Source organism: Mesocricetus auratus, unplaced genomic scaffold, assembly GCF_017639785.1.
Source record: "Mesocricetus auratus isolate SY011 unplaced genomic scaffold, BCM_Maur_2.0 Super-Scaffold_100004, whole genome shotgun sequence".
Lineage (NCBI taxonomy): Eukaryota > Metazoa > Chordata > Mammalia > Rodentia > Cricetidae > Mesocricetus > Mesocricetus auratus.
Window position 1 is genome coordinate 110,680,407 of NW_024429189.1, and position 12,142 is coordinate 110,692,548.

Genomic DNA, 12,142 nt, shown 5'->3' on the forward strand with positions numbered 1-12,142 from the left:
CTACAGTTACCTAATGTAGCCACTTCATTTGCTATATTTTAAATTGGTCGAGTAGAACCCTAGAAGTGAGGACTAGAGGTGAAGGTGGGCTGTGGCAGTCTTCAGCAGTGGCTCTGGTACTCTAGACCCCGCTCCATCCCGGTGCTGTTCACAGAGCCACAGGCCAGCGTGCAGCAACCCTTCCCATCCTTCCTGTTTCCTTGCTCTCAGAATACTGGCCTCAGCCCCCAGGAGCTCAAGATCAGGAAAGTGACTGGCATTTCTTGTAACTTCTTTCTAGGTCTGCTCTAGCAAAACCAACCCTGGAAAGCCAGGCATAGATAGAGGTACATGTCTGTAATCCCAGCATCAGAAGGCTAGGGTAGGAAGATCACTGCAAGGTCAAGAGCACTGGCCACTCTTCCAAAGGATTTGAGTTAAATTCCAAGCACCCATATGGTGGCTTACAACTATCTATAATCCCAGCTCCAGAGGATGTGACGCCCTCCTATGGCCTCCAGAGGCACTGTATGCATGTAAACAGGCCAAACACTCATACACATAAAATAAAATAAAAAATAAATCAAAAGAATTTTTATTTGTTTTTTTTTTGAGACATGGTTTCTCTGTGTAACACTCCTAGCTGTCCTGGTGTCCTGGAACTTGCTCTGTAGACCAGGCTGGCCTCTAACTCACAGAGGTCAACCTGCTTCTGCCTCCCAACTGCTGGGATTAAAATTTTTGCCACCGACTCAAAAATATCTCTTTTTTGTTCGTTCATTTGTTTGTTTCGAGACAGGGTTTCTCTGTATTGTTTTGTAGGCTGTCCTGGAACTCACTCTGTAGACCAGGCTGGCCTTGAACTTACCAAGATCCGCCTGCCTCTGTCTCCCGAGTGCTGGGATTAAAGGCGTGTGCCACCAATGCCCGGCTTGAGTTCCTTTTTAAAAACAGAGTTGCCTTCATTTCTATTAGTCATTTTAATAACATGGATAAACACAAGGTTTGTGTGGGTGGACACCCAGCACTTGCAGTCCTTGGGCCTCTAGCATTCAGCACCATAGATCTGACAGCTCTTGTGTCCTACTTTGGTTCTCTATTGCTGTGAAAAAACTCCAAGACCAAAACAACTGGGGGGGGGGGAAAGAGTGGGCTTATTTGGCTTACAGCTTAGACCCACCGTTGAAGCCTAGAACTGCAGCAGAGACTATGGAGGAGTGCTGCCTACCAGCTTGCTTCCCATGGCATGTTCACCTGCCCTTCTTATACAACTGAGGACCCCATATTCAGGGGTGACACCACCCACATTGGGCGGGGGCCCTCACATGTCAATCAGTAGTAAAGAAAATGCCCAGACTTGTCTACATACAGGTCAGTATGATGGAGTTACTTTCTCAATTGAGGTTCCCTCTTCCCAGATGACCCTAGCTTATGTCAAGTTCACACACAACCCCGAAACTAACCAGCACAAATAATATGCAGGACTTGTGCCAGTATTACTCCGCACTTAGAATCCTTGGGCTCTAGCATTTGGTGCCATGGATTTGACTGCTGTTTGAGTTAATGAAGGGCTCTTCTCATCTGAGTGGATTAAGTTTTACTGTGATGAAGATGTGAAATATGGCAACATAGTTACTATTGAACACAAGGCAGTGCTTACTTGCAAAAACTATATCAGCTATTAGATCCTCAGAGGAAGATGACAAAGTCAGATCTAGGGGAAATCCTTTGAAAGATGGAATACCTCTTACATAAATATCTAAAGTATTAATTAAAATGCTGGAACAAGCCGGTGTTGGTAGCACACGCCTTTAATTCCAGCACTCAGGAGGCAGAGGCAGGCGGATCTCTGTGAGTTCAAAGCCAGCCTCGTCTACAGAGTGAGTTCCAGGACAGGTTCCAAAGCAATACAGAGAAACCTGTCTTGAAAAACAAAAACAAAAAAAATGCTGGAACATTCTTTCTATTCTTGCTAACTCATTAAACTTTCACTCAGAAAAGAATCCCAGTTTCCACAGTGTTTCGTTACCCCATTGTTATTTGGGTCATCTATATCTACTGCTGCACAGCTAAGTGCCCAGAAGCTAGTGCCTCAAACCCAGGTTCTTGGGTAAACTGGTCACAGCAGGGTGGCTCTCATGTGAACTCTTTCATTGGTACCATCGGATATTAGGGCTGGATGACTTCTTTTACAAATATTTGTTCTTGGGCCAATCCTTCCCCTACTCTCTCATATTTTACATTCTCAAGGACATTCTGAAAGGGTTCTATTTCTCCACATATCAATGGCACTGGACATTGTCTACTTGTTGAGATCTCATCACCCTTGATAGTGTTCTCTGTAGATATTTGCTTGAGGTGCTCCTTTTTGTGTTAGGGTATGGGTTGATTACTACAACTGGAACCAAAGTAATAATTAAAAAAAAAAACAATCAGAATCAACAAGTGCAAGCAATCCAAAGATGCTGTGGGCGTTTGAATGAGAATGGCCCCTACTCACAGATTTGGTCACCAGGAAGTGGCACAATTTGAAAGGATTAGGTGGTGTGGTCTTGTTGGAGGAACTGTGTCACTAGTGTGGTAGGCTTTGGGGCTCAAAAGCCCATGCCAAGCACAGACTCTCTCTCTCTCTCTCTCTCTCTCTCTCTCTCTCTCTCTCTCTCTCTCTCTCTGTCTCTCTCTCTCTCTCTCTCTCTGTCTCTCTCTCTCTCTCTCTCTCTCTCTGTGTCTCTCTCTCGCCTACGGATCAGGATGTAGCCTTCAGCTGCAGCTGCATCTGCCTGGAAACCCCCATGTTTTCCACCATGATGACAATCAACTAAACCTCTGGACTGTAAGCAAGCTCGCAATTGCTTTCTTTGCCTTACTCATGGTATCTCTTCACAGCAATAGGACACTAAGACAGGATATAGAGTAGAGGCGTTGTAATGGTTAATGCTGATTGCTAATTTGATAGGATCTAAAATTGCTTAAGAAACAAGCCTCTGGGTATGTCTGTGCAAGATTTCCTATGTCGAGTTAACTGAGGTGAGAAGATCCATCCTGGATGTGAGCTGGGGTTCTGCACTTCAAAAAAGAAAAAACCGTGAGCTTTGCTCTGCAACCCCACACCCTGCCACCCTGTTTCCTGACTGTAGATGCAATGTGACCTGCTGTCTCATCTTGTCACCATGAATTCCCTGCCTTGGAAGGAACATAGCCTCAAACTGTGAGCCTAAATAAAGCCTTCCTCCCTTGTGTTGCTTTTGCCACCTATCTTTATCACAGCACTAAGAAAAGAACTGAATGCAGAAGTCACAGGGTCAACTTTCATTGTTCCGTCATCCCTAGAACATTGCACTCGTTCTCATGATCAACATGATTGACACTCACATCCCAGGCAGTGGGAAGCAGAACCCACCCTGTTTCCCTTTAAAGACAGTCTGGAAGTTTCACTTCTACACATACCTATGAGCCATGGCCTGGTGACATACCTGTACCAATCAAGGATGATTAGGAAATACCCATTGGGCAATTGTGTGCCTGGCTAAAATCACAGGTGGCATTATGATAGAAGGCGGAGTAGATGTTCGGGGCATGCAGAACTGCTGTCGTGTCATCATTACAGTGCTTGGAGTATCATGGGATGTTAAACTGTCCCGCTGACTTACTGCTGTGAAAGCTCACAGTGGAGCACAGCTTCCTGGTGATTTTCTTGACATGGCAGTGCCTCATGGGTCACTCAAAGCTGTGATTCTGGCCCCTGTACCTAGCACTCACCACTTCTGCACGTCCATCACCTGCTTTCCTTGGGTCTTTTGTTTGCCTTGCTCTTGTGATTTTTAGACTGATCTTGACATGTTTCATTTGCGTTTCAGTAATTGCTCAGATTCCTTTAGAAAAGGTTTTTAAACTCTAAGTAAATAAATGTACCCAAAGGCTTAAAATTCTTTATGTAAAATCATAAATATATAAATATCACTTTTATCACAGCTGAAAAATATCTAATATGGGGCCAGAGAAATGTCTCAGCTGTTAAGAGCATTAGCTACTCTTCCAGAGGTCCTGAGTTGAATTTCCAACAACCACTAGATGGCTCACAACCATCCACAATGAGATCTGGTGCCCTCTTCTGGTCTTCTGTATATATAATGAATAAATAAATCTTAAAAAAAAAAAGGAAAGAAAGAAAAGAAAAACATCTAATATAATATAGAGAATTTAAGCTGTATTTTAGAAGGTAGAAAAATTCCAAGAAATATGAAATTCATCTAAATAACCACTATCTGAGTGGAAGTGTTGGTGCTGACATACAAACACATTTGGTTTTCTATGCTTGGTGAATCTCTCCATGTTCGGTGACTGGAGAGACTCACAGTGGACTAAACTTTGGGGAAGCATTTAAAATGTAAGGCCAAAGCCGCAGATTCTGTCTGAGTGACGTAAGATGATTTATCCATGTACTACTCCATTCCCCTTAGTTGTCCTATTAGCACACTTCTCTAAGGCTCCTGAAGGTGCACTTCAGACCCAATGCTGAGGTCACCCTAGTTCTCGGCCACTTGTTCCACTCCTTTAAGGCCTAAATGATCTCCCTACCACAGATGGCCCTGTTCTTGGATACCCAGCTAAGGCATTTTCCCACAGACTTTCTTCAGCCTAGAACAGTCCACAGACCAGCTTAAGCTGCATGGTATGTAGAAGGATTTCAACCCAAGAATAGCCCTCTCCCATCCAAAAAAGGATTAGGTTGAGTTTAGAGTTATAAATATTACTTAGAGCCTAAGATGCATTTAAAACACGCACACACACACACACATATACTTCTATTAGGGCTCAGGATAGTGACCTTGAATATATGTGTACCAACATAAATTATACCCAGCATCTCTGGGTATCTTTAGCTCCACAAATACTATCCTTTCAATGAAATACCAGAATCAAAGAGCTGGGGTGTGGCACAGTTCACATGTCTCTCTACTATGTGCAAGGCCCCAAGTCCAGTCATCATCACTGCAAAACAGCATTTTCTGAATGACTACAAGATATTGCCAAGATGGATTAATGGGAATTCATAATTTGGGTTGAGTTTTCTCAACCTACTGAAAACTACTGAGATTTGGGTATACATAATTCTTTCCTTTAGGGGATGTCCTCTGCATTATAAAATGAAAAGCTGAAACTATACCATTACCCAGTAGATCAGTAATTCTCAACCTGTGGGTCATGACCCCTTTGGGGGTCACATATCAGATACCCTGCATATCATGTTTACATTATAACTCATAAGAGTAGCAAAACTACAGGTATGAAGTAGTGACAGAATAGTTTTATGGTTGGGGGTCACCACAACTTGAGGAACTGTATCAAAGGGTGCAGCATTACAAAGGCTAAGAACCACTGCTCTAGATGCTATTAGCAAGTAATACTCCTAGTGGCAACCAAAATGTTTCTTTGCTTTTGTAGACATGTGGCATATGTATATGTTTATGTGGTGTGTGCATGTGTGGATATGGGTGTACATGCACGTGTGTGTGTGTGTGTGTGTGTGTGTGTGTGTGTGTGTGTAAGCCAGAGATGGGTGTCAGGTGTCTTCCGTCATCATTTTCTCTTTCATTTATTTTATTCACTTTGTGTGCATAAATACAAACAACAGAGGGGGCGGGGAGACAATGAGCCACAGCATGCATGAAGAGGTCACAGGACAACTTGCAGAAGTTAGTTCTCTCCTTCTACCCTGTTCTGAGGAAGGTTGACCCCTGTTACTTCTGAGCCTGTTATCTCAGCCTGCTTGACCTGCAAGCTTCTGGCCAATTCACCTTGCTCTGCCTTCCATCTCACTGTACCAGGATTGCATGTGTATCACGTGGCATTCAGCTTTTTTCTTTTTCTTTCTTTTTGTTTTTTTGTTTTCAAGACAGGGTTTCTCTGTGCAACAGCCCTGGCCACAGAGACACCTGCCTCTGCTTCCCAAGTACTGGGATTAAAGGCATGAGCATCACCACCCCCCATTTGGCATTCAGCTTTTGATTCTGGAGATTGAACTCAGAACATCACACCTGTACCACAAGCATCTCTATCCATTGAGCCATTGTCCCCAATTCTCTAATTTTTCTTTCCTTCTTTCTTTCCTTCTTTCTTTCCTTCTTTCTTTCTTTCTTTCTTTCTTTCTTTGTCCTTCCTATCTATCTATCTATCTATCTATCTATCTATCTATCTATCTATCTATCTCTTTTTGAGATAAGGTTTCTCTTTGGGATCTTGGCTGTACTGGAACTTGCTGTCAACTAAGCTGGCCTCAAACTTAGAGATCCACCTGCCTCTACCTCCCAAATGCGGAGAATAAAGGTATGAGACACCAGGCATGGCCTCCACTCTTGTTTTAAGAAGAGTCTCTCACTGAACCCAGGGTTCACCTATTCAGCTATGCGGGCAACCAATGACCTTCAGAGATCTGCCTATGTCTATTGCCACTACAGCTGGGGTTATGGGAACATTTTATTCACCCCTAAGAGTTGAGTCAACTCTGAAATTCTAGTAACCTCAAAAATGAGAACTAACAAATGAAGGAAAGTCGGAGAGCCACACAATTAAGGTCACACTGACTAAATGATTAAGTAGGATTAAGATCTTCAAATCTCTGTGGTGATAATCTTGTCAACTTAATTGGATTGAGAAAGGCCTAAAGGATTAGTAAGGCACACTCTAGGGATGTCTATATGCTGTGTCTTGACTTAATCAGTAGATCATTCCCTTGATGAATTCATAATATGATGGCATGGCTGGGAAACAATAAAAGGCAGGAGGTGCCTCCCTGGAGGAAGCGGTCAAGGGGGCACATCCAACAGAGACTACATCTTGCCCTGGCCCCTTCCGGTATTCCTATGTTCTTTTTCTTTGCTTCCTGATGATCATAACATGATCTCTTCCCTACTACCCCCTTCCCATCTTGATTGGGTTGGTACCTCTGAAACTGAGTCAAAGTAAGTTCTCCTTCTTCAATGGTTCTCAGGTATTTTGGTCATAATAACACAAAAGCAGCTACTACAGTTTTCAAGTCCTGTGTTCTTTCTATACACTCGGCTACCTCGACCAGTTTTCTCCCTGCTTTTCATGCCTGTACACATGGCATTCAGATCTCTCCATTGCATTGCCTCCTGAACAGGGTCTTTATACAAGTCTGAGTCATGGCCTCCAAATATGTGTATATGTATATCTTATGTTAGGATATCTATATGTATTTAGTATGTTAGGATATATGTGTGTGTGTGTGTGTGTGTGTGTGTGTGTGTGTGTGTGTGTGTATTTCAAGGAGCTACAGATGGGGGACTGTGAGATATTCTGGTAACCTACTTATGTTTGCTTTATCAACCTTGGTTGCAAAATTGGAATTCCTTTATGAGTCTACTGAAGAAAATAATTATCCTCAGAGGAATCTGAGCCCCTAAGCACTTGCTCTGAATTGTGCAGCAAGTTCCTCTGAGATGAACCACTCTAACTGGGAGGGAAGCCTGCTGAGACTTAGGATGTTCTAAAAGGAGGTGAAACATTCCGTCCTGCAGGGCACCTGATATGACTCAGGAAGTAAAGGACTCAGTAGCTTCACAAGTGTCCCAAATGAACTAGATTTACCAGGTCTCTCCTTCTCCAAATTTAAGGACTTCTCCAAGAAGTAAGGACTTTTGGGAGATCCTCTCAGACAAGCAGAGCTGCCTTAAAGAGGTTCAGACCAGCTAAACCACCTGGAAGAGGCAGAGGCCAGTGGAGCTGTCTGGAAGACAGTCTCGACATATCAAGCTACCTGCAAGTTGGTTGTAAAGTGTGCTCCAGGGTTCCAACTTTCGTGGGCTGTCACCCATGCTGGGTGAGCTTTCGGTGACACAGCTGTCTTTGAGTCATTTCTGTTCTTGTAAGCACACCCCCACCCCCACTCATGTTCTTGTAAGTAACCCAGTGAAACCCATTGCTTCATCAAGTTGGGCTCTGGTAGCATCTTTACTTTGGTCTGCGTTTTGTTTCCCATCTGTGGTGAGTAAGTGCTTGTTCACATCTACTACTTTGTCACAGAACACCATCCTTAGTTCCAGTTTTTGTTCCTGCTTGGCTTAATATATTGTATCAATAGCGAAGGGAAAACTGCACAATCATTGCCAACACCTGACAAAATATGATGGGGAGACACGATGCTGCTGACCACAAGGAGGCTTTTAAAGAAGCACAGGGCTAGTGGACTGGGATTTGACTGTCCGTGTAGGTCACCAACCTTTGACAACATCCTCTCCTTCTTGACATGTTCCCAAGTTCTTTGCCCTTCTCACCCAACTGTTCTTTCTGTATACTCTATCAAGTTCTCCCCGTGATACACACATAATAAATAAGTAAATGAAAAAATTATCAATAAGAAAATAATCAAGGCTACTCATGGTGGCACACGCCTTTAATCCCAGCACTTTGGATGCAGAGGCAGGGAGATCTCTGTGAGTTCAAGGCCAGTCTGGTCTACAAAGCAATTTTCAGAACAGTTAGTCTTGAAAAACCAAAATCAATGAATAAATAAATAAAAATATTCTTAAGAAAGAAAATGGCAGTAGGAAAAGAAAGATGTGGGAAGAAGAAAGTGGTTAATGGCCTTCAAGTTGAAATGGCAATAGCTTTGAACATCAATTAAGTCGATTCAAAATGAAACAAAGAATGATGTCACATCCCAGGGAGTAAAAGAACCATTCACTAAACAGCACTCTCCTCAGAGCCAAATGAAGCTCTTTAGAAATCTCTTCCTCCCCAGAACTCCAATATGGAATTTGAAACAAAAATATTATTAATATATGCAACATTTGTTGAGCTATATGCTTATGATTTGTGGAATTTATATCTTAATAAAATGCAAATTATATATATTGAAATCAGCATAAATTATTTAATGTCCTTCTAAAACACATTGATTCTCCCAAAAAGAAATAAATAAAATTAGAATATAATGTATCTGGGAATGGTGGCACATGTCTTTAATCCTAGCAGAGGCAGGTGGATCTCTGAGTTCAAGGCCAGCCTGGTCTAGAGGGAGAGAGTGAGGGAGTGAGGGAGGGAGGAGGGATAGAGAGAGAGGGAGGGAGGGAGGGAGGGAGGGAGGGAGGAGGGAGAGAGAGAGAGGGAGGGAGGGAGGGGGAAAGAGAGAGAGAGGCAGAGAGGGAGAGAGAGATTTCCAGGACAGTCAGGGCTATATAGAGAAATAAAAAATAACAAAAAAGTATATAGTTATTCCATCATGCTTATTTGCCTACCATGCTCTTAACTTACTTAGAGACGGCAACAGCTTTAACTTGTATTTTTCCATCAGGCAGAGTAATAGGTTTTATATACTTAAACGTATTATTTTCACCAGAACCAGCTTTCTTTAGGAAGTCAGGTTTGCTGCCATCCAGAGTGTAATATATGTTGACATCTGGGGTGTCTGAAAAATTCAAAACAGGATAACCATAATTAGCACTGAAATAACAAGTCTCTGTATAACTGTAATCTGTTAAAAAGAGAAAGAAAATACACACACATAGAGTAAATTGCATGAATGAACTCATTTCATCTATTCATCTATATTACTGTATGACGTAGGTCTCAATTTTTTACCCATTTTATAGATGGCAACTGAGTACCTGAGAGACAGGGTTTCTCTGTGTAGCCTTGGTTGTTCTGGAACTCTCTCTGTAGATCAGGCTGGCCTCAAACTTACAGAGATTCACCTGCCTCTGTCTTCTGAGTGCTGAGATTAAAGGCGTGTGCTGTTGCTGACATCACCACCCAGCTAAGATTTATTTTATTATAAGACAAATTTTGTGTACCTCACAAATACCAACTCTATATAATTGGATATACAACAGTATACAGCAACTCACTTAATCCTTATAGTGGATCCAGGTGGTAGCTATGATTATCCCCCATCTTACCAAGAGGGCATTGACACTCAGAAAAACTAAGTAATGTGGCCAAGGTCATAGAGATTGTCAAATTGGAATTCAATCTGTAACCCTTTATACTGGAAAATCTGTATTTCTAGGTGAATTTGTTATCCCAGAAAAATAACAAGCACCCTGAGAAGGGTTGGGGACACAATCTTGACTTAGTGAGTCAAGATGGTGTTGCAACTAGTAACCTATGTTTATTTAAATATATATTATTCAAACTGGTGTGGTGTTACATGCCTGTAATCTCAGCTGAGATAGGAGGATTGCTGCAAATTCAAGTCCACCTGGGCTATATATTGAATTCAAGATTGATTTAGGCTACATAATAAGATCTTGTCTCACAAAAATACATATAAACCATCAAAGAACAGCACTTTTAATTTGTAGAAGATTTAGAAATTTCTAAAACTCCAATATAGAAAACATACAAAGATACCAATTAGCAACAGAATGAATACAGAGTATGACAATGCTTTTTTAAATAATTCAAAATACTTGTGATTCCTACCAGATTTCATTTCCAAAAGAGTATTGGTATCAATTTCATGGTTAGCTTTTCCAGGCTGGGGCACTCGTAGTGGTATGATCTGAGGGGCGCACACTGAACCAGCCGTCATGTTTTCTCCTTATTCCAAAAAAAAAATTAGATTAAGAATTCCATCATGAACCTATATCTGAACACAAAAGCTACAGAATACCATTTTTTAAAAATGTAGCAAGCCAGTAAAACCTACAGAGAATATCATTAATATGCCACCTACTGATAATGCCCCATTTAATAAATGAAATTATTAAATTTCAGCTGTGTGTCTGCTGTTGCGTAGTCACTGTATTACACCGAATAATGAATTCGACAGGAGACAGGAGCCATTTTAAATGGCAGATAAATTGAACGACGCAGAACAGAATCCATATTAATATTCTGACCTCGGTTCCGTCAAGACCATTCCCTTTTCACTGCCTTCAGCCAGAGCACACATACACACTCACTCTCCTGACGTCAAGGCAACTCATTACATAAAGCGAACAGGTAACTTTGCATGTAGCATGGATTATTAAGAGCCAGCTCTCAAAAGAAGGTCTACGCTCCTGTCTTACCTTTGCGGTTGCAGTATATTGCATGTCAAAGCTGCAAAGACTGCAGAGCATGCGTTCTCAAGAGAAAGGAAGCTGACATGGATATAAACCAATAAACACAAGATTCCTATTCCATCTGCTGTTTTGCAAATAGCATCCAAGACAGAGACCTTATGGGTCTTTTCTTTGAGGTGGGGAGGAGTTATCATAGCACAGCATTTGTACCTTGCATTGCTATTTCAATTACGGCTACTTAATTATTCAATTATAATGTACATACTCATCCTATTTTTATAATCAACATTCACCCTCATTTTTACTTACAATTTGTCATGCAATAATAATTTGTTGTTCAATGATGAGGCAATTTTTTTAAAGCTTGGTAATTAGAATTCTGATAATGTTGGTCTGAACGTCTTTGCGTTTTGACATACCTTGTTCTGGAAAAATGGGATAATTAGATTTAAAAGGATGAATTGTCAGTTTGAGGTGCCCCACCCTTCAGAAATGAGGCTGGACGCGGAGGGATTTGCCTATGATGACATTTCCTTTCCAGTGAGTCAGTTAAAATAAAGATAGCCGAAAAACTAGATGCTAAATAAACACAATTGGATAGAGACTAATTTGCTCACGGTTAGCTATTAGCTGCTCTTGGAAGACTGCGGTGGTCAACGGATCTCACGAGAAGGAGATGGAGAAGGCTGATTCGCTAGGTCCAAACCGCAGTCTGCTGTCAGTGTCATGCCACCAGCATCTCCCAACATCCTTCACCTGGACCATCTCCTCGCTGCCCAGACCAGGACCCGCTGCGTCAAGCTCTCGGCTTCGCGAGGCAGAAAATGACGCCTGGATCCCTCCCAACCGAGTGAGGGAGGCCCTCCTCCTCACCTTCCTCCAGCCTCAAGGACAGAGATAAGGACCCCCGACGCACCTTAGCCGCCGCCAACCGGGTGTCTAGTCGATGACGCCTCACCACTGCACCTCTGCTGCAGCTTGCGTTACCAAAGACGCTGCGAGCCGTGCCCCGCCCACAGGGAGCCGAGCCGATGATTGGCAGGGAAATCGACTTCCTAGCAACCAGCCCCGCCCTTGTCTCTGGGCCGCAGAGTCTGTCTGGTACCCGCCCCCACCTCCGTCTGAGAGGCTTT

At 42.5% G+C, this 12,142-nt stretch overlaps 1 protein-coding gene across 14 annotated transcripts in view; it reads right to left on the bottom strand.

Annotated features, from left to right (window-relative positions):
* Positions 1-12,063, bottom strand: part of Dzank1 (double zinc ribbon and ankyrin repeat domains 1) — a 47,365-nt gene extending 35,302 nt beyond the window's left edge. For 10 of the 14 annotated variants that reach the window (XR_005877454.1, XR_005877453.1, XM_040746423.1 and 7 more), the window contains exons 1-3: positions 11,627-11,919; positions 10,426-10,542; positions 9,256-9,409 (exon numbers count right to left, since the gene is read on the bottom strand). Coding sequence is in view for 12 of the 14 variants with exons in the window: in XM_040746423.1 (XP_040602357.1) it covers positions 9,256-9,409; positions 10,426-10,534 (263 nt within the window). In the remaining 2 variants the exon portion in view is untranslated. Of the gene's footprint in view, positions 1-9,255; positions 9,410-10,425; positions 10,543-11,318; positions 11,420-11,626 lie in introns of those variants that run through there. The other 4 variants (XM_040746424.1, XM_040746416.1, XM_040746415.1 and 1 more) reach the window with 3 other exon arrangements.
* Positions 12,064-12,142: the final 79 nt, after the last annotated feature.